Source organism: Lissotriton helveticus, chromosome 5_1, assembly GCF_964261635.1.
Source record: "Lissotriton helveticus chromosome 5_1, aLisHel1.1, whole genome shotgun sequence".
NCBI lineage: Eukaryota > Metazoa > Chordata > Amphibia > Caudata > Salamandridae > Lissotriton > Lissotriton helveticus.
Window position 1 is genome coordinate 775,337,531 of NC_136065.1, and position 26,694 is coordinate 775,364,224.

The 26,694-nt window shown below is 42.2% G+C and overlaps 1 protein-coding gene across 1 annotated transcript in view; it reads right to left on the reverse strand.

The window, feature by feature from the left end:
* CDH23 (cadherin related 23) overlaps positions 1–26,694 on the reverse strand; it is a 1,152,220-nt gene that overhangs the window by 415,752 nt on the left and 709,774 nt on the right. The window contains exons 19-21 of the mRNA XM_078641088.1: positions 16,083–16,185; positions 10,109–10,234; positions 8,850–9,053 (exon numbers count right to left, since the gene is read on the reverse strand). Coding sequence (XP_078497214.1) covers positions 8,850–9,053; positions 10,109–10,234; positions 16,083–16,185 — 433 coding nt within the window. The remainder of the gene's footprint in view (positions 1–8,849; positions 9,054–10,108; positions 10,235–16,082; positions 16,186–26,694) is intronic.

Consider the following 26,694-nt stretch of genomic DNA (forward strand, 5'->3'; position numbering starts at 1 on the left):
GTTTGCACTGTTTCTGTTCGTCCCAAATCCTCTGTTGAGACTGCTTGGGAAGCTGATTTAAATATCTCATTGTCAATTGTTGATTGGGATCGTTTATGGTCCAAATTATTCAAAGTGTCTATTGCTGCACGTATTACTCAATCTCTTTTTTTCATTTATCATGGAGTTATCTTTACACCTGTAAGTATTTCCAAGTTTTCACCTTCCTCATCATCTTTATGCTGGTCTTGCTCTTCCGAGACTGGTACACTTAAACATCAACTGTTTGAATGTCCAGCTGTTTTTTCCTTTTGGAAATCTATCTGGGATATATGCATGCATATGTTACATTTTTCTACTCCATTCTCGTTAGCTAATGTATTTTTAGGTTCCTTATCAGATGATATAGAGTTGGTCTCATCCGATGCTAGATTACTTGATCTGTTCATAGCTATTGCATTTAAAGTGGTTTTATCTTGTTGGAAAGATAACTCTCAACTTTCTATTGTAACTTGGTGGAATTTCATATGTGATGAACATAGGATTTCTGTTGCTTCTTCTTCTTCTGTCCCTTTAAAAATTAAATCTGATCTCCTATGGCTCCCCTTTGTTACTTACCTCTCTTCTACTCGTCCCACCTAGTTCTTGACTTGTTTTTTATCCGTAGGTCCCACTTGTTCACTTGTCTTCCCTTTCTTCTATCTTTTATCTATATCCTTTAACTTCTCCCTTCTTCCCCTCCCCCTTCTGCTCTCTCTGTTTCTCTTTTCTCTCTTTTTTCTTTTCTGTATTTTTCCTTCTTCTCCTTATTAGTTTTTTTTGCATTTTTGGATTTTTCATTACTTCTTTTGCCTAATGTTCTGACTTATCATATTTATCTACATTATTGTATGGCTATGTTTATGTTAAACCCAAATAAAAATTTCTTAAACAAAAAAAAAAAAACGAGAAATTCACTGAAAAGTCCAAAGGTTAAAGGGACGTTATAGTTAGGTGTTGAAATAACAAAAACATAAAACCTTAAAAAACACAGAAATTCACCAGTTGTAGCTTGCTGAGATAACTATAACTTTTGCCCGTGTCATGCACTTCCTATTAGCTCCTATATTACATCACTCTTGACATATTACATGACATTGTTATGTATTTAACTGATGCCACCTCAATCAGCTGTGTGAATTGTAGGGTAGTCCATAGACCCATTGCACACAACCTTCTTATCCAATCCTACCCCACATACACACATCCTCTGTGTGTAGAACAAATTGGATTGAGACTTTTATTTCTGTGTGTTTATTTTTCGTTGTTTTTCACACATTTTTTGTCTAATTTTTTTTAAGAGAACTATTTTTACCCTTTACAACTACTATTATTTTCCATTTCTTTATATCTTTTTAAACATTATTAACATTTGTTATTTCTACAGTTTTTTCACAAACGTGTGTTTTCTGTGTGGAGTTGGTCTTCCATGGACTTTGAATATATTCTTTTATTAGTTCCCCCAGGCCCCTATTTTGAGACAGTGCCTGCAATATGTTCCAAATTGTTGCATCTTCTCATCTCTTTCCTCCCATTGTTCAAGCAGCACTTCCTGTGGAGCAGTGTGTCATCCTTCAGTTGATCAACTGTTTAACATCTCAGCATAATTAATGCTGTTGAGATGCATAGCTCTTCAATACTTCTAGATCCCAATGGTTCCACTGGAATATTGTCCAGCCTTTCCTTTATACCGGTGGTTCTTAACGTTTTAAGTTCTGTGGCCCTGTACTTATTTATTACTGGACCCCGGACTAAGTAGTTATGATGATTTAGGATCAAAATCAGGGGTTAATGAGTGAAGAGGTAGTGCTCGTAGGAGTACTATGGTGGATGCATCTTCCTCCATGCAATGGTTTAGAAAACAAAAAGATCCACCTCAAAGAGGTTTATGTATGTCTAGAGATATAAGGCATACACAGTATTTGTTAAAATACCCCTCACACACCAAAAGGGCCCTTGGTGTCATGCTTCATCAGCGGAGTCTTCCCGCCCCGCTGCGGGACGGGGCGTGCAGCGACTGGCAACTACGCTGGAGCACTTAGATTTTGTAAGTGCTATGGGCCAGATGTATGAACACATTTTCCCATAGACACAGAATGGGTAAAACTGCTTGATACATCTGGCCCTATGTGAGGTGTATTCAAAAGGGTGCTTATTTTTACTTTTTACCTAGCATGGATTCTTTGGAACTCTCATAGCACACATGGAGCAAGTGAAAGAGTGCCACAGTTGCCCTCTGTGGATTTTACGTCCTGCCCTGCCCTGGGTTCTGCAGGAGTAGTGTACTTCCCGGGCCTTTTGACAAAAGGTGTGTTTACTACAAAGGGGGTAATTTTATGTAAATGTTTAGCCTAGGGGTTTCATCACAAGCACAAATAAGCTAGATATCTTGTTTGCCTGTGTGTCTCTGTGTGTCTCTATCAGTGTGTCCGCCTTCATTGTGTTTGCCTGTGTGTTCCTCTGTTTGCCTCTATCAGTGTGCGCGCATTCATTGTGTCTGTCTGTGTGCCCATCCGTGTGTGTCTCTATCAGTGTGTCCGCCATCATTGTTTATGCCTGTGTGTCTTTGTATGTGTCTGCCTGTGTGTCTGTGGGTGTGTGTCTCCATCAGTGTGTCAGCCTTCATTGTGTATGCCTGTCTGTCTCCATCAATGTGTCCGCCTTTATTGTGTCTGCCTGTGTGTCTTTGTGTGTGTCTGTGTGTGTGTGTCTCTATCAGTGTGTCCTCCTTCATTGTGTCTGTCTGTGTGCCCATCTGTGTGTGCATTTGTTTTTGTGTATGTGTCTTTGTATGGTTGTTTAAATATGTTCGTGTTTGCGCGCAACTGTGCCACTGTGTGTCTGTCAGAGTGCGTATGTCTCATGTGACAGTGTGTGTCTGTCTGTATGCCTGAGTGTGTTTATGCCACGTGCGCCAGTGCTGTCTCTGTATTTGTTTTTCAAGAGGTTGTGGGGGGCGATGCCATGTCCACCTATTCTGCCTCTGTGTTTGTGGGGTGTGGGGGCGTCTATGCCACATGCGCCAGTGCTGTCTCTGTATTTGAGAGGTGTATGGCACTGCCTCTGCATTTTTTTGGGAGGGTAAGTGGGGGGCTGCTTCATGCTGCCTAACAGTGGGTTCCTGAGTCTTGAACTGCCCCTCAGCACTTGTTCGGTAGTAAGACATAATATCGAAGTAAAAATATAGAATGGACATAATATCGAATTACAAATATAGAATGGACAAAATATCGAATGGACAGAATATAGTTGTTAAAAATATCGAATTGAAGGAAAGTAATATCGATTGTCAAAATATCGAAGTTTAAAATATCAAAGTTTAAAATATCGAAGCATATAATATAGGCATTAAAATATATTGAAGTTTTAATATTATCGATTTTTTTTTAAGTGTTTTGTATGTTAGTATATGTGTGAAAAGTGTATATTATTTTTGTAATGTATGTTTTTTTTAAGTAATGAATTTTATGTTATTTAATTTTTGCGCAATTTACTTCTGTAGCGGGTTGTGGGTTTATAGGGGAATAGGGTGGGAAGTAATTTAATTGTAATTAATTAAATATTTGTATTTATTTCTTGGTATTTATTTTAGATTTATTGTAAATTACTTGTTTAATTGGTAATTCATTTTTATTAATTGGTAATTAACTTTTATTAATTGATTAATTGATAACTATGTTAATTGTATTAATTTGTTTTCCGTAGCGGGTTGTGGGTTTATAGGGGAATAGGGTGGGAAGTAATTTAATTGTAATTAAGTAAATATTTGTTATTTATTTATTGTTATTGATTTTTAATTTATTGTTAATACATTTTTATTTGGTAATTAATTTTTATTAATTGTTAATTCGTTTTTATTAATACATTCTTTGATAATTATGATAATTTTTTTAATTTATTTTCTGTAGCAGGTTGTGGGTTTATAGGGGAATAGGGTGGGAAGTAATGTAACTAATTAATTGCATATTAATGTAATGTATTGATAATTAATTTACTGTTAATTATTAAGTGGTATTAATTTGTATTAATAATTAGTTTTTGTTATTGAAAATTAATTAGTTGTTAATTAATTATGAATAGGTAATTGATTTTTAATAACTAATATTTATTTGTATTTCTAATTAATTATTTATTACATAATGTTAAATTGGTAATTAATTTTAATTAATGTTTTATTGGTATTGATATTTAATTTATTTTTATTAATATATTAAATCATTACTATCCCTACTGTTTAACTCACTGGAGTGGGAATAGTAAGTTTTACCCCTACACTAGACAACGTTTTCCCTACTGTTGCACTCTCTGGAGTGGGAATAGTAATTTTTACCCTCCCGCTATCCAACGCTTTCCCTACTGTTGCACACACTGGAGTGGGAATAGTAAATTTTACCCCTACGCTATCCAACGCTTTCCCTACTGTTGCACTTACTGGAGTGGGAATAGTAATTTTTACCCTCCCACTATGCAACGCTTTCCCTACTGTTGCACTCACTGGAGTGGGAATAGTAATTTTTACCATCCCACTATCCAACGCTTTCCCTACTGTTGCACTCATTGGAGTGGGAATAGTAATTTTTACCCCTCGCTATCCAACGTTTTCCCTACTGTTGCACTCCCTGGAGTGGGAATAGTAATTCTTACCCTCCCCCTATCCAACGCTTTCCCTACTGTTGCACTCACTGGAGTGGGAATAGTAATTTTTACCCTCCGGCTATCCAACGCTTTCCCTACAGTTGCACTCTGTGGAGTGGGAATAGTAATTTTTACCCCTACGCTATCCAACACTTTCCCTACTGTTTCACTCTCTTGAGTGGGAATAGTAATTTTTACTTCTACGCTATCCGACGTTTTCTCTAATGTTGCACTCTTTGTAGTGGGAATAGCAATTATTACCCTCCCCTATCCAATGCTTTCCCTACTGTTGCAATCACTGGAGTGGGAATAGTAATTTTTACCCTCCCGCTATCCAACATTTTCCCTACTGTTGCACTCTCTGGAGTGGGAATAGTATTTTTTACCCCTACGCTATCCAACGCTTTCCCTACTGTCGCACTCTCTGGAGTGGGAGTAGTAATTTTTACCCCTACGCTATCCAGCGTTTTCTCTACTGTTGCACTCTCTGGAGTGGGAATAGTAATTTTTACCCTGACGCTATCCAACGCTTTCCCTACTGTTGCACTCACTGGAGTGGGAATAGTAATTTTTACCCTCCCGCTATCCAACGCTTTCCCTACTGTTGCACTCACTGGAGTGGGAATAGTTATTTTTACCCCTATGCTATCCAACGCTTTCCCTACTGTTGCACTCGCTAGAGTTGTAATAGTAAATTTTACTCTCCAGCTATCGTATGGTAAAAATATTGTATATTTTTTAATATTACGTTAATATATGTATAGGTATTAAAAAATAAAAAATGTTTATAACTTATATTAATTATTTATTAATTTTAAGGTTATTTAAGTATTGTAAGTATGTTTAAGTTAATTATATTTATTATTTCATTAACTTTCAATTACTTTTAAGACATAAAAAAATTCGATATTTTGACTAACTATATTTTTTACAACGATATTTTTGATTCGATATTTTTGTACTTACCTGTGTGGAGATAGGAATTCGATATTTTTTTGTATTCTATATTTTTTCCTCGATATTTTGGTAGTTCTATATTTGTGTAATCGATATTATATCAGTGATCTCACTTGTTCATGTCGGACTAGTGTCAGTACTTAAATGTGTTCTGGACCTAAGTGATTCAATTACTGATAATTGAAGTACAAATGCAATGAAGTAGATTTCGCAATTACAACAAAATGACCTATTGCCATTTTGCATTCCACCATTTGATTAATGCTTCACGAAGGAAAAAAAACCAATAACATTTACAATGCCAATAGCTCAAAACAATGTCATTGCGAGACTTATTGCATTGTAAATGCTTGTTGTATATTGTCGACTTCCTTTTTACGGGGTCAGAATATGTGCAAGGAAATGCAAAAAACATCCAAACATTCTAATGGGGGAAGCCAAAGCCACATTTACTGTGGCTTTGGCTTTACTCTACATGCACTACCAAAGGCATTCACTCTTTCGCCAAAGAACTGCTTCTGTATGCTTCTAAATAGGCCTGGGCGGTAAATTCCGTTCCGCTCACGGAATTTGCGGAATTTCACGTTCCGCGGAGAACGCAAAATTGGCCAAAATTCTGCATTCAGCGACTTTGCGGAATTTTTTGCTTGGTCGCTTTCTCAAAATGCGTGTTCGCGAGATATTTTCCCTGAGCATGCAAACAGCAATTGCGAACAGGAAAAAAGCATCGCGAACAAGCACTTACGCGTGTTCGCGGAACTTCTGATTGTTCGCGGAGATTTTTTACCGTTTTGCAGAGATTTGCGTAACGCGATTCCGCAAATTCTGCCCACCCCTACTTCTAAAGGCATGACAAATGGAGTGTGTACTTAACTTCTACCAAAAATGGGGAGGTGGCATATTCATACTAAATTTCGTTTGCACTTTTAGCACATTACACTTTGATCTTTAAACTCTGGCATCATCTGCTTTTATTTGCTCTCTGCTTCAGATGGCTTCGATTCTTGTAATTCAGACACCACATTAAGAAATGCATTTTAGTATCATTTTGATTTGATATGTCAAAGTTGTTAAAGTTCCCAATACCCCACTTCTAAAGTTAGTTGGATACTGATAGCTTGATTATTTAATTGTAACAATTAAAATATATTAAACTGATTGAATTGCATAAGCCAATGGACACTAATTACTTTCTTCAACTTTTTTAACCTGACTATATTACATTGTTCATTTCTTTTACTACCTCATACTTTTAAAGTAACTTTTAGCTACTATACTTTTTAGTCACATAACAGTTTATGTCATTTCTTTTATATTACATTTTAATGCATGAATTACTTATTTTTATAGTCTAAGTCCCAATACTTAAGTTCACTTGATGGCAATCGAAGTACTAGCAGATTAAGTAAGTGCATACGTCGATGTAATGCACCAGAAGTAGTGGTAAGTAGAACTAATGTATCAAGTGCAAGAGGATGCACTACAGGTAGCAGAAATGAGTTCTCAAAATTAGATTTTTTCCAGAACGAGGTATTGTTCCTAGCAATTATTCCTCTCTTTAAAGGAACAAATTCTAATTAAAAACGTGTCACAAATGTAATGAGTGACACGAAAAAATGCTCTATAAACCTTTTTCAAAGGAAAGAAAATACGAACAATGTGCCTAGGTATGCTGATATGCTGCAGACCAGGGAGCCTGGAAAAATGCACTGGCCCTTTAATGAAACACGTGCCATCAGAATTCCATCATGCACTGTCCTTGGCAGTTTCTCCAGTTCTTTTTGTCTGCTCTTGAAAACAAGATCCTGTCCTGGAGCTGTGACCTCGGCTACGGTTTGCTATTTCCTACACAAATCTCGCCATTCTTTTGGACTTTAATCTCACTAGACATTCTTCTTAATGGCTAGGAGTATTTTTTCGTCATTTTTGACAGAAACCTTTTTTTATTTTGACTAAAGAAATTCTCTGTTTGTGAAGTGACGATCCTGTGGCAAAAGGAAAGCTGAAAGATCCTGACAAGAACTGCATTTTTTGCTCCCCCCTCTTACATCTATATAAAGAATGGGAGTTTGTGTCAAAAACGCAAGGATAACTCATGTCGGCATGATTTCTCATTGCTTATGACTTATTGAGGGAAGAGGTGTGGCGCAGCAGCCATGGCTGACTCCAGAATACGCCGCCTCACGGTTCGATCGCCGGCGGCAGATCAGCTCAGCGCCATGTGACTCTGGGCAATAGTTTGCTTAATCTTCCTGACGGCACCCCGCGCCTTGACACCCTCGGGTAATTGTTTGCGCTGTACAATTACTGGACATTCCCTTGAAGAAGAAAGCTATTTTCTCTCTCCTTGTTGCTGATTGTGTTCTATGTTTTTAATAGACCACTTCTGTGATCTGTGCTGTATAATATTTCTTACTCTAGTGCTAATGTGTGTTTCTCATGTCTGCTGTTTAGTCCTTCGTCAAACGGCAATGAAAAGGAACATATCTGTCATGGTAAATTCTGATATTTGGTCATAGTAAACAAACACAGAGGGATATTTACAAGTCCTCCGTGCTACCGGAGCGGCACTTTTTTTGACGCTCCAGTGGCGTAGCGCCATTTTCCATATGTACAAGGTGGAGCTAAGCCACTTTGCATGGCTTAACGCCACCTTGTATATATATATATATATACCCCTTTCCGCCACAGTCCTCTGCGTCAAAGGGGCATGCAATGGGTGTTGCTGTGGGCATTCCACAACAACACCCATTGTTTTTTGACGCTGCCCCAAATTTTTTAAGGCTGAGGCAGCGCCAAAAACTAACGCAATGGGATACCAGGCATTACAAAGGTGCAACGAGGAGAAATATATTAATTTCTACTCGTTTTTTGCTATTTCCATGTGTGCTGCATTCTGCAGAGCACATGGTGCAAATCCACAATTATTGAGTGTTTATGTGCAGGAAAGTGTGCCTTCCTGCACATAAACAATCATCCCTGCAGCTCAGGCACCCTTGCAAAATGGTAGCAGTGTGCCAGCACTGGCGCTAGGCAGCTTTTTTTGCACCAGTACTAGGTGAAACACAGGGGTGCGCTGTATTCTTGTGAATATGGTGCACACTTGCGTTTTGAAAATGTCAGAGTGTGGCGATGCCAAATTTGGTGCAGCTCCGTGCTCCGACATTTTCTTGTGAATATGCCCCACAGTTCTTCACAGGACCTTCCTTTGACAGTTTTTCTACATGCACGAGCCTGACCTGGGGGACTGTTTTCACGGAGACGAGCAGTAAATATAGATGTGTTAAAGGTCGGCCTGTTATCATTGGCATCAAGGATGGTAAGCGAGAGTCCAGCACTGCTGTTCAGCTTGCCGATGTCCTCAGCCGAAAGAGAGAGTGATAGGACTGGATTCAAGAAGGCTTCTCTGTCAATCACTCTGCCGGGCTTCACAGAAATGATACCTATAGAAGTCGTGAAAAACAGATAAAATGCAAAAATTTAATAAATCAAGCACAAACAGCATGCTCTAAGAATTATTGAAGCTATACCACGTTTAATTTATTTTAAATAAAATTCATAAACATTATACTCTAGGAAATAGGCTTGGCCAATAGTGGCCATTATACATGTTGACTTTGTCATAACTATTAGCAGTGTGATTTTTTAGCTATCTATTAAACCAGGGCCATGTGCCTCAGAGGCATGTTCCACAAGACCAAGACTCTAGCCTGACCCTCATCTTGGTAGGGCATTGCCGTTGCCCTTACAACACAGACAGTCCATACACTGCCTGAGATGGCAATACAAGCAGGATGGCACGGAACTTGGTACATGCTAGCACAAAAGCAACCTAGCCTGTTCTGTAGGGGAAACATCCTTTACAACGCAACATTTACCACGCAGTGCCTTTACGATGCAACTTTTACAACGCAAACCATTACAACGCATTGCGCCGGGGGGTGCTCTAGGATAGGGAATAGACTTAATTTACTATCCAACACCTTTCCTAGTGTCCACGGGGACTGGAGTTGGAATAGTAAATTAAACTATTCCCTATCCAGCACCCCAAAGCTCTATGCGTTGTAATGGTATGCGTGGTAAAAAACGCGTTGTAAAAGCATGCGATGTAAAAGCATGCGTTGTAATGTCATACATCCGTTCTGTAGCATATGGAAGGGTGGCATGCTGCTCCTGGTCATACAGTTTGCCCGTTGCAGAGATATATAATAATGCAGTACATTTTTGAAGAACAATGTTATTTTCTCAATTGCAATCTACTTCAGGACTGTACATCAGGATTGCTGCCAGTGCTATGTGTCTAATCGCCCTACAGGTGGACTAGGAACGCTCTTGCTGAGGGAGTGCATAAAATAAAATTATTGTTCAGGTGGTTCTAAATTGTGTAGATGATAGCTTTGACGTATACAAACAATTTGAATGGATTAAATCGATATCCTTGCACTACTTGTTATATAATGTACAACGTGCAGTGAAAAATAATCATAGTGAATCCCACCTGTGTTGTTATTGATGTTAAAGAGATCCATCTGGACTCCCTGGAGCCTGTAGGTCACCACTGCATTGATGCCCAGGTCACTATCTAAAGCCAAAATTGGACCATTCAATATAGTAACCGGGGTTCCTAAAGGAAAAAAACAAAAACAAAACAAGAGTCAGAGCCATGCAAATGAATCTAGCCGAAACCTGTACCCAACTCCACCTCCCTTCCCCTAATACATCCCCGTGACAGTGGTGTTGTTGTGACTGACATTCTGACATAATGAATGAGGCACACAAGATGGACCCCATGAGGCATGGGTCATTGATGGCTGAGGCTGTTGCAGCCCTGGCAGACTGAATCAAGAAGCCCCGATTGGAACGCCTTAAAATCCTGCTTAAAACAAAATACAGTGGGGTCAGTTTCATTGAAAACAGAGATTAGCAGGCAAGATCTCATTCTTCTTCAAGCATGCCTTTAATGTGTGTATGCTAATGACTGTTCCAAGGCAGCATCAAATATATAGGTATGCTATGTTTCATGTGTACATGTGTGTCTACCAGGCTAGGAATGTGGGATGTATTATTTAACATTCCAGTTTTAGGACATTCAAATTATACAAGTTTATAAGATCACTTCAATATTTATTTTCTTCTGATAGGTGTTGATGAATGTTTCATCTATTTAAATACTCAAAAATGTTGAATGCCACCATTGTTTAGGTGAATGGGATTTTTATGTGTGCCCCTTTCTTATCCTTGGTGTCCATTGGTAGTAAATACATGTAATGTATATAATTTTAAGTATGGGGAAACAACTCTGTGGTCGTGTCTGCAAATATGTAGCCATTTGTTCCTTTTACTGAAGTGCACAATCCGATGATCAGCCAGAGAAGGGAGAGTTTATTTGGGTAAGTGGTGACAACTCATACTCGGGAGTTCAGTGAAAATATGTTTTAATATGTTTTAATTGCATGATTTTACTGGAGGTAGACTCTCAAACAGCAGTGTTTGCTCATTTCAAGAGAGAAACGTATTCTTGAAGGCCAATGAACCAAGATCTGCTGGGATACTTTCGGGCCAGTTTATTCGTCTCAATCAGCAATTCTGAATGAAAAGTGGATGCAAACTAAATTGCAGCGTTTGTAAGACACCTACACCTAGACACAATATGTAACAGGGGCTGGAGTCAGCTACCAATTTGATGATGCTGAAACACAAGTCTGCCTGTTCTGGGAATCCTGGGTATGGTGAAGACTTTGTGACACTTTGCCTGAAAGATACAGTTCTTTACTCGCCCAGTGCTCTTATGATTGCACCTGATCTCAATCTAGGAGAGCTAAACCCATGTCTGCAAAGCTGCAGGACCTAAATCCTGAAGAAAAACTACATTCAAGTCATGGAAGCTCTTTCACCAGCAATCCATGGCTTCGTATAAACTCTTGACCACATGAATTTGTTTAGCTGCAAATTGTCCGTACTTGGGAGGTATTTCTGATTGCTGCAAAGCAACATGAATACACTGTAAGTGAAGTCCCTTCGCATGTACACCATGGGGAAATCATTTTAAGACATTAATTGTAATGCATTGTTGTTGCATCTATATGGTGATTAATATCCCTGATGATGCACCAACACTCTTTGCCGATAATTGCGCTTTGTTGGTGGGTTGATGGTGCCATTTCTGTATGGCCAAGTGGGTTTTTGTATAAGATGTTTTTATGCCTGTATGACTTAACCACAGTAGATAGAGCAGGCAGAGCTTGTGGGAAGTTCAGTGTGGAATATCTGATAATGACAGAAGAACCTATGAATCGGGAAGAAGAGCCATGCAACCGCTTTAATGCTACACTGAAGAGTTGTATCATGAGTAAAGGTGGTTGATTCCTGAGGATATCATGAGTCAAAGGACCAGGAAGAATTCGTCCAGAGAAGGAGGCAAGGGTGGTTCAAGATATCTATGTACGATAGGTAAGGAGCAGACTCCTATAGTTTGCACTCCACTACAGAAAAAACTCAAGACATTGAGATGTATTTAACCTAGAGGCACTGCCCCCACACTGGGAAGATGCCCAGGTTTCTTTGCCCTAGATTCACAGGCTCATGTTTATCAAGGATTTGCATCACCCTTGCGCTACGAAGGGGGTGCATGAGTGACGCAAAACCTAAATGAGATTTATCAAGCCACGCAAGGCCATTTTGATAGGCCATGTATGGATTGATAGATCTAAAGCAACGCAAATCGAGTTATTCTGCAGAAGGGAGGTGTTCCTACCCTTTCCTGCAGCAAAGCACTCTGCAAAGCAAAACACTTGCTGTGTTGGGTGAATTTTTTATAAATATGAGCACATTTTTTAGGGTCTGATGGTCCTGTTACAAAATATATTTATATAATAATAAGTCTGGCTGTTTCTTCAGGGTGCAGCTGTAGTGGACACAGCAAGAAGTGGCATGAAATACTGTTTTCTCTTTCCCATACGAATATTCTTCTTACATACGAGATGCTACTTGCATTATGAACCAAAGAAGGGCCTGCACAGTTTTTGGTGCAGGCCCCACTAACATTTCTGACAAGCCACACTGAAAGACCTGGATTTACAGATAGGCGTGTAGAGTGGAATAGTAAAAGAGCATGCCAATACATTGGGAGGTAAGAACATTGTAACAGTTACCCACAGGGCCTGTTGACACTGGTGCAGTGAATTGTAATGCGTGAGGCTATCCTCCACCACAAGAGAGACTCTTAGCGTGACATGGAGGACAACCTGAAACGCAGTAGGCTGCACTGCATCCGGAGTGACCATGCCAGGCTGCCAAGTATCTTTGGCATGTATGAATATGTCGATGGCAGCACTGAGTGCTGCTGGAGAATGGTCAAGATGCTGGTAACAGAGCACAGTTTTCAACACATACCCTTCCAAGGAGACTTGATTCACTAAGGTGAAAGGACACACAGAGACCAGGTAGAAGAGTGATCAGAATTAGCAGTGAATTCTTAGAAGATAATTCCCTGCCGGGCATTCTTTCTAGGCGAGACTGACTATCCTCACCAATATAGGTGCAGGGTACAGCAAGCAGAGCACACTAGCTCTGAATTGATGCCGAAAGGTGGTTGGTGTGGATGGGCATTAGAGAGTTCATATGATAGAGGTCAGAGCACTAGTTACTCAAGAGATTGCAAGAAGCAATTGGAATCTGCACTAACAGTGCCCAGGGGCAGGAGACGTTTTTAATTTTTCTACATCAGCACTACGAAATCTGTAAACATTCGTTGACCCCTGGACCCCATTCCGTCGAACTATTCATTCAGATCAAGGATGAAGTTCTTCACTCCAAATATAGAAAACTAATGAAATATTGGTTAAGTCAGTGGTTTCTTTCCTTCTTTTTTCCCTTTCTGCTTCTACTAGGCTGATGCTCTTTCCACTGTGACACCTGTGTCTTGCCAGGGCCAGGATGCCCTCCGGGGTAGCTGTTTGCTCTTAACAAGTAATACTCATCATTTTGTTCATTGAAAAAATTGAAATCTCGGCCATGGCTCAGCGGATGCTTAGCAGACAATAAGACTGGAGAAGGGGAAATTGTATGAGTAGCCAATAACTGTGGAATGTTCAAGCTGCAACTGCGGCAGTGTCTATTTGCAGAGGAAACATTTCTTTAAGACTGGAAGAGAAGTAACAAAAGGGGGTGTGAATCAAAACCCATTAATACCTCAGTTGGCACGGCTGCTCAGGCCCTTACGCCACACACTTTCACCTCGTATAGTTGGGCAACCAGCAGTGCGTTATTTGAGCTGGTGGTTTACGGTGCTTGGCGCCAGCACTTAATTGGTTTCGGTGTGGCACCAGCCCTTAATTGGTTTCCGGTGCTCGGAACAGACAATTGTCATCCCCACACTTATGACAATCTGCCACATGGTGGTGCTGCTCATCTAATTTAGAGCTGAGCCGAACAACAGTTGTTTATTAATACAATGGGCATTAAAAAAATACTAAAACCTGCTGCTCCAGCCATTCCTTTAGCTTTGGGGACTTGGAATAATCTGAACTGTCACACTTGCAGGGGAGAGAGATGGCCAGTAGTTGTTTTGTTACCATCATTGGCAGGACTTCAAGTGGGATGAAAAAACGGGGGGTGTCTCTCAAAGAGGCGTGGCCATAGTAATTAAGGGCGTGTCTTATAAACACATAGGCTAAAAATATGTGCTTAGCATAGTGTGCCGCCCAACCTGTATTTTGCTGTTTCTGTCATTGCATCATTATATAATATACAACAAGTAACATCATACCTCCAGCAAGTCAGCACTATTGGCTTTGTCAATGGTTGTTAATTGCATAAGATAAATAAGCAGCAACTATGGCTTGTATATAATATTGAAAAAGCTTCCGCTTAAAGGCCTGCTGACACCACGACAATGTTGCTGCTCCTGAATTTCAAAAAGAGAAGGGAAATCCAGAGAGAAACTGACTCTCTATAAAGGATTTCCCTTCCCCTACAACGCTCACCTGGCATGACGTCATGCCGTAACTTCTCCACTAGTGAGAAGTGAGCAGTGTGACCTCGTGATGTGCCTGCTGTCACTGCAGTCTTGGACAAACGGACTGCCAGGGCACAAAACAGACAGAGCCCGTTAGAGACCAGTTTCGCGGCCCCCTTTAAAAAAAACTGCTGGTGCTGAGCACCGGTGAGACCTGGCCCACTTAAAGACCTGGCCATTGACAGCGATGACCGGGCAATGGGTGGTGCAAGCTGCAGTGGCCTAATAGTCAGGAACCTGGCACTTAAGCATTAGCAACTGGGGACAGACAGGGCCAATTATTTCCTGTAATTGAAACCCTAACTATTCTAGATTTGTAGATCTCCAGGTTGATGTTGGAAAAAGACAGCAATATTTTCATAACAGGTAACATATCCTGTTTCCGTAAAGACATCTATTTTAAAGCCTGAGACATGAAGACAGTACTTCTGCTGAGTGTTCTATGTGCGATAGTAAAGTTACATATCCCTGCCTGAAACTGACTTTGACTTAGACACTGCCATTCAACTGACCTGCCCAAAATGAAAGACTTTTTCTGATTGATTATAAATTAGCTAATTACATCCTTAAACTGGTCTATGTTCAGGAAAACATAAATAGATACATGTTGACATTCACAATTCTGCGGATACATCCCTATGCATGGCATTACAAAAGGTCATACATGGGATAACTCCTGGAAAAATGAAAACGGCCCTAAAGTGTCAAAAGGAAATGGTAATGCAAGGCTGTCTGTAATTAAAGGATGACAGAGTAGCTGATTTCCTCGTTGCCTTCCAAATGAATAGCTTGCTCTGAATAAAGATGGAAATGCCTTCTGTATGTAAGGGCTGTAAATATGAGGTGTCACTATTACTCAATATACCTGCCTTGGAAGGATGAAAGGCTGAAAAAACCTTGCTGAAATCATGATCACCAGAACAACACATTTGTCTGCAGCAAGCATTTAGCTCGCTGAGCCATCCTACTGATAGACGAGGCTTTCTAACTACTAGCTATTTTTTGCATTTATTTAAATTCATGGTTATATGACATAGTGGAATCGAAGTAGAGAAAGAAATGGTCCCTAGATGCCTGGGCGTGACTATTTTAGGATTCTCACTAAAGTAATGCAGCTCAGAAGGAGTACAATTTTATGATGCAATCACAGGCTGTGAAGATTGATCTGAGAAAGACAGATGTAAAGACTTTCAACATGGGCTTGAAGTTGGCTGCTTAAAACATAGCTGTCAGTGGGCTCCATATCACTCGGTTGGCTTTCAGCCAGTCATCGTTCTTCAGCAGAGAATGTTTGTAGGCCCAAACTTAACTTAACATGATAAGTCAGAAGCTCCTGCTTATTGAGATTGTCTGAAAAACTTAGTCACTTTCAAGATATTGGTCAAGCTAATAGCTAAATTAAGATGTCCTGTGATGCGGTAGCAAGGTGCAAACCACTCTTAAGAGACAGGCCTACCTGCTGGAGCGTTTTCCATGACTTCCGCCTGATACGAGCCCTGAGTAAACAACGGACGGTTGTCGTTTTCATCTGCTATGGAAATAACCAGCAATTCAAAGTCCTGAATGAGAGACAAGGATACAAAAAAGAGCGACAAATGAAGATGAATCAAATGACAGCCAATTTGGTTCCCAATACATTAAAAGTGATGCTCTCAGTAGTTTATAGACCAGAATTATTAGAATATCTCAACCTAGTAAGGTCACATCCTCTCACAAATGTGAAAATAGGACGAATAGAAGTGTTTACAACAATATTAAGTCTTTTTTGGACGAAAAAGTGTAATCGTTAGAGTTAGGAAACCGAATGATGCCTTGAATAACCTCATGAGAATCAGCAGTAAAGGCCAGAGACTGTAGCACCAGTCAGTCATATTTCATTCTGTGATATCAAGATTAAAAACAAGACTCCCAGCATCATCACACGGGTTAATAAAAAAATAACCAGAAACGGGGTAGGGGGGCACTGGAGGCTGAATGGTGCATCAACAAAAAGGCGATGGATGAAAAGCTTGAATTAATTTTAGCAGTGGGTTATCACTTGGGGCTGCATTCCAATCCACTGTTTTTCGACCAACGTGTCACCTCAGTTTGGACCCAGCCATAAGCAAATCAGTCATGACCTTCCTTCGGTGGAAACTGTCCAACTAGAACTGCCAATGCAGGTCCTCCCTGACCAAAACTCAAGCAACCCACAAGTAACCCTGGACTGTTTTTGCTCTTATTGAGGCTCAACAGCTAACAATAGCTTGGTTCCAGTGGTACAGTGAGCATGGTCTGAATAGAACCACTACTGAATATTGTAATGTTCACTTTTTACATTTGCCTCTTTCAGATAGGGATTTTGTGGATTTTGAGAAATCTAGTGTGTCTGATACTTTCACCACCAATCATGTACCAGCAGTTAAGCATCCCTGTCACTTGTGGTGTACACAGCTCACTACTCTTTATATCTCACACCAATGATGGTGTATTAACTAGAGTAGCAGGGAGGCATGCTCATCATACTGTTCTCCCATGCATCCAACTAACCTTTTGCTTTGAAACACAACTGCTGTGAAACTAGCAATTTTGTCTCAAAATCTGTGATCGCTCTCTAGGTAAAGCAGGATATTAAACTTCACACACCACATTACTAAAAGGGAGGGGCTCCACCTTCACCTGATTGTATATTCATGTTCCTGCTCATTTCACTCACTCCTATAGTCGTGTCCATCTGGAAACTGTACAATTTCTAGGAGAGAAAGCTTTGCAAGACTGCACTGAGACCATCCACACCATGCTTGATTTAGAATGTAAGCCTAAATGCAAACCTCACTCCCTCACCCTCTAGGTACACACTTCATTTGTTGGATTTTATTTGGTAGCTGTAGTAATTATTTGCCTTTGGTGTTGCAAAATGAGTTAAAAAAAAAACATGTAGTATATATCAAGACGGAACAAGCACTGACTTTGTGAGTGAATACACCCATAGGGGGATTTGTGTCAGAATATCGAGAACAGAAATATTGTGACCTAAATATTGAGAACCAAAATATTCTGAATGTAAGTATATTTAGATAAGTGTTGGTTTACTATTCCTAACTCCACACCCATGTACCTTCAAGATATACATATTGTCAAGATGCACATATATGGTGTTAGGCACAGTAAACTTTTCCATATACACAACCTTCACAATATCTTGGTACTAGATAATTTGGCCGAGATATTTTTGAATGATATTTTGTATATGTCATCTACGAAGTATATACTAGTGGGTGAATATCAATGACTTGGAACATTCTTTGAGCTCCTGGATGCTGTGAATTCCTGTACTGTGTGCCACCTTGCACCAAGTGTGAAGCTGATTTGCTGCCTACACTTTTACACAAGTAATTGGAATGCGAGTGAGGGCCTTGTGATTATTATTCACCACAACAGATGAACATATAGTCATGTTGCCATGGTTACTTCCGATTTTATCAATATTTATTGGGAATACTATCCTGGATATGATTACATGGGTATTCCTAGTATCACCTCCACATTTTCCAACAGGGACACAAACATTACACGCCCTGACATTTCGTAGGTATCTTTCTGACAATAAAGAGATTCTTTCTCTCTCCCCTAAATATGGTATTGAGTTTTCTTTTGACAATTCTGTCTCCGACTGCTCTCAGAGTGAGAAAAGGAGAGAAAGAGTGTTAATTCGAAGAGTGTAGAAATTTAATGACCGACCAAGATTAATAATCTCTATACAAAGCACTGATAGATGCAAATGTCTGTTCTAAATGTAAATGGTGGAAAGTTATCAAGGGAGGCGAGTCAGACCACTCATTCCAGCCTACCAAACTCTCAAGTGCCTCAAGTTCAGATATTTATAGACACACTGTACTCTCCTGAGGCAATACAACCTGGACATCAAGATTGTTGGACCAGGCCCTCTCTGCAGACCCCAAAAGTTCTGCCTTTCCCTCACCTGTTTTTTGAACCCCCTCTTTTGGCTTTAGGACTCTGCACACTTTACCACTGCTAACCAGTGCCAAAGTGCTCTCTCCTCTTAACATGGTAAAATTGGCTTACACACAATTGGCACATTTAATTTACTTGTACGTGATTAGTGAAGTAGTACCATATGTACCCCGGGCCTGTAAATTAAACACTCTAAGCGAGTCTGCAGCACGTATTGTAACACCCACTTAAGTAGCCTTTTTAAACATGTCTCAGGCCCGCCATTGCAGCAATGGGTGCAGTTTTAAACTGCCATTTCAACGTGACAAAATAAACCGTTTGCCAGGCCTGTACAAATAAGTCAGCACTAGGGTAGGCCATCAACAACCCATAGAACATGGTGCATTTGATTGAAAAGTTAGACACAAACTATTACGTTTTACATGTCCTGATTATGAAAAACATCTTAATCAGTTTTTTACTACTGTGAGGCCCACCTCTCCCATAGGATGACAATGGGTTATCCTATTACATGTACTAATTGAAAACTTATGCTTGGGAGCAGGAAGCAGGTAGGAAGATCATGTTTGGTGTCTGAGGAATTGTAATTTAAAACCATCTCCAATGGTAAAGTAGGATTGCTAGTCACATTTCTGAAAATGGCACTTTTAGAAAGTTGGCATTTTCTTGCCCTAATAAAAGGATCAATGATGGCCACTGGTACGCCGTTATATCAGCAGTTCTCTGCTTAAATGTAGCTTAGAATTGATTTATCTCCTTGGGCGTGCTGTTCGGTGCACTGGGGCTGCCTGTCCCTAGTTTAATAGTTATTTAATGCACGTGGTTAGTGATAAAATATCATAACCTTACCGAACGCACAGCTCTGTGCACTATTTTCCTTCTATTCTCGCTAGGGAAAATATTTCTCCAAAACTCAATGTGAGAATTTGCAAAATCTTAATATTTATTTTGCTGTTTTCATAATTATTTTCAAATTCATGAACATATTTCTGAAATAATAATCATTTTCATTTTGACACTCCACAATTCATTTTTCTAATGTATTGTATTGTATATCATACAGACATTACAGAAAGATCACAACAAAAAGATTTTTTTAGGCGATTGTTGAGAAGGTTGGCCCGATGCATTTCGGGACCGTTGTCCCTTCTTCAGGGGCCTCTGTTGAAAAACATTTTAAACGTAAATATCTGTGAACCATACATCAATCTGATAATTATTCTTTCATTTTCCTTAGAAATTGCCACTTTAAATTTTGAATTCACCACCTTGGTGATATCTATACGATACTGACATTGCATATTCATTTGTAACAAACCTCCTTCTCTGAATATGTACCCATTGAATGTTAGTTCGATACATGTGAAAGGTTAGAATAGCAAGGGTTGGAAATATGTGCTTGAAACTTGATCTCGGATACTGCACTGGACACTGAGGTGATATGCGGTGTTATACTAGTCTGCAAGATGTACAAAGACACGGTCATGTTGCGAGTAATTTACATGACTTGAAAACATTTTCGAAAGGTGAACACTCACATGTGTGTTTATAGTGAATCCTCTTACTCAATCATGCCGAAATAGCTGAACGCCAGGATAATATCTATAAACGAGAGAATAGGGATGATATAAGCGAGACTGACACGTGAAACGCTGTAACTTACGAAAGTGTTTCTAAGTAAACCACAATACTAAGGGGTCTAGACATACCTTAAAATGAAGAAAGTTTGAAAGAATGATCTGAAAAAAATAAAAAGCAAAACATCAGATTGCCTGCTAAGCGATGCGATATGGTACTTAGCTGTATAAAACCGAAACCGGTTGTGCTTCAAAGATTGGCTTACCTTCGGTAATACTGTGGCGGAGTAGTACGAGCCGCGTTTGGTTGTGGGTCAAGTCAAGTCATAAAATTTGTATAGCGCACTACATACCCAGAGGGTTTCAAGGCGCTTAGGAAGGGGAGGAGGATTATTTGTCAAATATCCACGTTTTAAGCTGCTTTCTGAACGCTAGGTGATTCTGGGTGAGGCGAAGGTAAGCGGGGAGTGAGTTCCATGTTTTGGCAGCCAGGTAAGAAAAGGATCTGCCTCCCATGGTGGTCTTGTTGATGCGAGGTACAGTGGCGAAGGCTTGGCTGGAAGAGCGAAGTTGGCGGGAGGGGGTGTAGAAGGACATTCGAGAGTTGAGGCAATCTGGTCCGATGTCGTAGAGTGATTTGTGTGCGTGGGTAAGCAGTCGGAAAGTGATCCTCTTATTGACGGGTAGCCAGTGGAGGTCTTTAAGGTGACCAGAGATGTGTTCATTGCGTGGGATGTCTAATATGAGCCTGGCTGAGGCGTTTTGGATTCGTTGTAGTTACTTCTGGAGTTTAGCGGTGGTACCTGCGTAGAGGGTGTTTCCGTAGTCCAGTCGGCTCGTGACTAGAGCGTGGGTGACTGTTTTCCTTGTTTCGGAGGGGATCCAGCGAAATGTTTTTCTGAGCATGCGAAGAATGTTGAAGCAGGAAGAGGATACGGCGCTGACTTGTCTGTTCATTGAGAGTGAAGAATCCAGGATGACGCCAAGGTTCCGTGCGTGGTCTGTCGGGATGGGTGCTTTTCCGAGGGCTTCCGGCCACCAGGAGTCGTCCCATGCAGAGGGGGATGTACCTAAGATGAGGACTTCTGTTTTGTCTGAGTTCAGTTTCAGACGGCTTTGTTTCATCCATTCGGCGACTTCTTTCATTCCTTCGTGTAGGTTAGTTTTGGCGGTGCTGGGGTCCTTGGTGAGAGAAAGGATCAGTTGAGTGTCATCCGCGTAAGAGATGATGTTGAGGTTGTGTTGGCGGGCGATGGCCGCGAGGGGGCTCATGTATACGTTGAAGAGGGTGGGACTGAGTGAGGATCCTTGAGGTACGCCGCAGATGATTTCAGAGGCCTCGGACTTGAATGGTGGGAGGCGGACTCTCTGGGTTCTTCCGGTGAGGAACGAGGTGATCCATTCCAGTGCTTTTCCTTGGATTCCGATGTTTCTGAGGCGTTGTAAAAGGGTGCTGTGGCAGACTGTGTCGAAGGCTGCAGAGAGGTCGAGGAGGATGAGGGCGACTGTGTCTCCATTGTCCAGTAGAGTTCGGATGTCGTCTGTTGCTGCGATGAGGGCGGTCTCAGTGCTGTGTTTGGCTCGGAAGCCAGATTGTGAGGGGTCTAGTGATTTGTTGGCTTCGAGGAAGGCGGCGAGCTGGTTGTTGACGGCTTTCTCGATGACTTTGGCCGGGAATGGAAGAAGCGAGATGGGGCGGTAGTTTTTGAGTTCGGTGGGGTCCGCTGTGGGTTTTTTCAGAAGGGCGGTGAGTTCAGCGTGTTTCCAGTCTTCTGGGAAGGTAGCGGAGTTGAAGGAGCAGTTGATGACGTCTCGGAGGTGCGGAGCTATGACGGAGTCTGCTTTGTTGAAGATGTGGTGAGGGCATGGGTCTGTGGGGGATCCAGAGTGGATGGAATTCATCAGGCGGATGGTGTCCTCAGTGGAGATTGGGTTCCAGGCGTTAAGGGTATTTACGGGGGGTAGATGGTCAGCAGATGGTAGGGTGGGTTGGCTTCCGGGTTGGTTGTCAAAGCTGTTGTGGATGTCAGCAATCTTGTTGTGGAAAAAAGAGGCTAGGGAGTCGCAGAGGGTTTGAGAGGGGGTGATGTCGTTGGAGTTGGCCGAGGGGTTGGAAAATTCCTTGACGATGTTGAAAAGTTCCTTGCTGTTGTGGGCGTTGTTGTCAAGTCGATCCTTGAATGCTGTTTTCTTGGCTTTTCGGATCAGTTGGTGGTGAGTACGGGTGGCGCTTTTGAAGGCGTCCTTGTTGCTGGTGGATGGGTCTTTTTTCCGGGCCTTTTCAAGGGAGCGGCACAGTTTCTTGGACTTCTTGAGATCATCGTTGAACCATGAGGCCTTCTTGTTGCCAAGTTTGTGTTGACGTTTTTTCAGTGGTGCTAAGGTGTCGGCGGTGTTGGATAACCAAAGGGTGAGGTTGGAGGCGGCTTCGTTGGCGTTAGAAGAGAGGGCTGGGGAGGTTCGAAGGAGCGATGTGGAGATCTGATCCGTGGTGATTTTGTTCCAGTTTCTTTGTAGAGTTGGTTGGAGGTGGATGATGGGTTTCGGCTTGTTGTAGGTGAAGTGAACGCAGCTGTGGTCAGTCCAGAGGAGATCCGTAGTGTGGTTGAAGGAGACATGGTTGCTGGAGGTGAAGATGGGGTCGAGTGTGTGACCTGCGATGTGGGTGGGGGAAGTGACTAGTTGTTTAAGTCCGAGGTTGGCGAGGTTGTCTAAGAGGGTGGCGGTGTTGCGGTCGTTGATCTTTTCAAGGTGGAAGTTGAGGTCTCCTAGAAGGATGTAGTCTTTGGAGGGGAGCGCGTGTGGGGTGATGAAGTCCGTGATGTCTTTACTGAATTTTGCGCGGGGTCCTGGAGGTCTGTAGAGGAGGGTGCCTCTAAGAGTTGTCTTGGGGTCGATGTGGATCTGGAAGTGAAGGTGTTCGGAGTTAGCGAGGTTGGCGTCGGAGCTGGTAGAGATGCGGATGGATTTCTTATGGACGATAGCGATTCCTCCTCCTGTATGGTCGGTGCGGTCCTTGCGTGTGATCTTATAGTCGTCAGGGATAGCGATGGCGATGTCAGGGGCGGAGGAAGCGTTCATCCATGTTTCCGTTAGGAAGGCGACGTCAGAAGAGATGGTGTCTAGTAGGTTCCAAAGGTCAATGGCGTGCCTGTGGACCGAGCGGGTGTTGAGAAGGATGCATTGTAGGTGGGTGGGGTCGGGAGTCAGTGGTGTGGTCGTAGCGGAGATGTTGTCGGTGCCGCGAAATTTGCAGGAGAAGCAGGAGAACGGTCCATGGGTGTGTCCAGGAGCGGCGTGGACGCAGTTGGGGGCGCGACCGGGATTAAGGGCTAGGAGGGTGGCAGCATCGTAGGTAGTGCGGGGGGGCTGGGCAGCGCGAGGGGCAGGGGGTCTGGCGCTGGGCGCGGTCCAGGCGCGGACGGGCGTAGACGGGCTTACCTTTGGCGCACCTTCGGCGCGGGTTGGGCGCGGACGCTGCGCGTAAACGCTGCGCGCGGGAACTACTGTCATATATGGATAGTGGAGGGGGAGGGGCGAGGGCGTCTTAGCTGGGAGGCGGGGCGGGCTCAGGTCAGCACTGAGCACAACAACAACAGATCTAAAATGGAGGGGGGAGTCGAGCAGGGCGCCGGGGGTATCGCGCAGTGAAGTCTATGTCAGAGCAACAATGGTGCGAGGTGCAGTTAAAATACTTAATTAGCTGTTCTACAATGAAATGAAAATGCACAGGTCGAAAAATGTCACAAACACACAATGCAGCGCACTTCGAGATATCAGACAATGCAGCGCACTACACGATACCGGCAAGCAGGCAAGTTCAAAGCAAAGCAGGCGAGTTCAATGTAAATAGTTTAGCCGTTCTAAGCCGGGTACAATCACGCAATGCAGCTAAACGATACCGCTTCAGGTGGAGAGGCAGGGGAGCGACCACTCAGGGCAGAAGCAACGAGGGGTCACAGCGCTTCTGGGATAGGGAGCGCTGTAGATAGTTAGTGGGAGGGCGTCTTAGCTGGGAGGCGGGGCGGGCTCAGGTCAGCACTGAGCACAACAACAACAGATCTAAAATGGAGGGGGGAGTCGAGCAGGGCGCCGGGGGTATCGCGCAGTGAAGTCTATGTCAGAGCAACAATGGTGCGAGGTGCAGTTAAAATACTTAATTAGCTGTTCTACAATGAAATGAAAATGCACAGGTCGAAAAATGTCACAAACACACAATGCAGCGCACTTCGAGATATCAGACAATGCAGCGCACTACACGATACCGGCAAGCAGGCGAGTTCAAAGCAAAGCAGGCGAGTTCAATGTAAATAGTTTAGCCGTTCTAAGCCGGGTACAATCACGCAATGCAGCTAAACGATACCGCTTCAGGTGGAGAGGCAGGGGAGCGACCACTCAGGGCAGAAGCAACGAGGGGTCACAGCGCTTCTGGGATAGGGAGCGCTGTAGATAGTTAGTGGGAGGGCGTCTTAGCTGGGAGGCGGGGCGGGCTCAGGTCAGCACTGAGCACAACAACAACAGATCTAAAATGGAGGGGGGAGTCGAGCAGGGCGCCGGGGGTATCGCGCAGTGAAGTCTATGTCAGAGCAACAATGGTGCGAGGTGCAGTTAAAATACTTAATTAGCTGTTCTACAATGAAATGAAAATGCACAGGTCGAAAAATGTCACAAACACACAATGCAGCGCACTTCGAGATATCAGACAATGCAGCGCACTACACGATACCGGCAAGCAGGCGAGTTCAAAGCAAAGCAGGCGAGTTCAATGTAAATAGTTTAGCCGTTCTAAGCCGGGTACAATCACGCAATGCAGCTAAACGATACCGCTTCAGGTGGAGAGGCAGGGGAGCGACCACTCAGGGCAGAAGCAACGAGGGGTCACAGCGCTTCTGGGATAGGGAGCGCTGTAGATAGTTAGTGGGAGGGCGTCTTAGCTGGGAGGCGGGGCGGGCTCAGGTCAGCACTGAGCACAACAACAACAGATCTAAAATGGAGGGGGGAGTCGAGCAGGGCGCCGGGGGTATCGCGCAGTGAAGTCTATGTCAGAGCAACAATGGTGCGAGGTGCAGTTAAAATACTTAATTAGCTGTTCTACAATGAAATGAAAATGCACAGGTCGAAAAATGTCACAAACACACAATGCAGCGCACTTCGAGATATCAGACAATGCAGCGCACTACACGATACCGGCAAGCAGGCGAGTTCAAAGCAAAGCAGGCGAGTTCAATGTAAATAGTTTAGCCGTTCTAAGCCGGGTACAATCACGCAATGCAGCTAAACGATACCGCTTCAGGTGGAGAGGCAGGGGAGCGACCACTCAGGGCAGAAGCAACGAGGGGTCATGGGTAAGATGCCCCGGATATTTCGCATCTTTAACAGAGGTGAACCGGAAGTAAAAAAGCCTGAATGAAGGCTTCGCCCAAAGTGCAACTATCTTGACGGCCATATTAAACTGGAGCAAACGTAACGGAATGTGAAGGGTATAAATGGAGAAGAGAAAAATATAACTAGCGAGTAAAGTTACTCCGGACCTGCAAGAAGTGGGAATGCTGAAATATATAATAAATGACGTGAACTGAGATTACCAAAACTCGAAGCATCATTTATGAAAGATAAAGTAATTTATGAAAGATAAAGTGGATGACATCGTGTGATGTAGAGGAAGTGAACCTTTTGGGTGGTGAACGCTGTGAATGTCTAGGATGTGGGTGTTCCTTGCTAATGATGAACGATAGGTTCTAAGTAACACATGTCAAATACAGAATAGGTGATTAATGTTTGCATGTTAATACCAAAAAAACAACAGTGAACCTTCATTCAGGCTTTTTTACTTCCGGTTCACCTCAGTTAAAGATGCGAAATATCCGGGGCATCTTACCCACAACCAAACGCGACTCGTACTACGCCGCCACAGTATTACCGAAGGTAAGCCAATCTTTGAAGCACAACCGGTTTCGGTTTTATACAGCTAAGTACCATATCGCATCGCTTAGCAGGCAATCTGGTGTTTTGCTTTTTTTTTTTTCAGATCATTCTTTCAAACTTTCTTCATTTTAAGGTATGTCTATACCCCTTAGTATTGTGGTTTACTTAAATACGCTTTTGTAAGTTACAGCGTTTCACGTGTCAGTCTCGCTTATATCATCCCTATTCTCTCGTTTATAGATATTATCCTGGCGTTCAGCTATTTCGGCATGATTGAGTAAGAGGATTCACTATAAACACACATGTGAGTGTTCACCTTTCGAAAATGTTTTCAAGTCAAGTAAATTACTCGCAACATGACCGTGTCTTTGTACATCTTGCAGACTAGTATAACACCGCATATCGCCTCAGTGTCCAGTGCAGTATCCGAGATCAAGTTTCAAGCACATATTTCCAACCCTTGCTTTCACATGTATCGAACTAACATTCAATGGGTGCATATTCAGAGAAGGAGGTTTGTTACACATGAATATGCAATGTCAGTATCGTATAGATATCACCAAGGTGGTGAATTAAAAATTTAAAGTGGCAATTTCTAAGGAAAATGAAAGA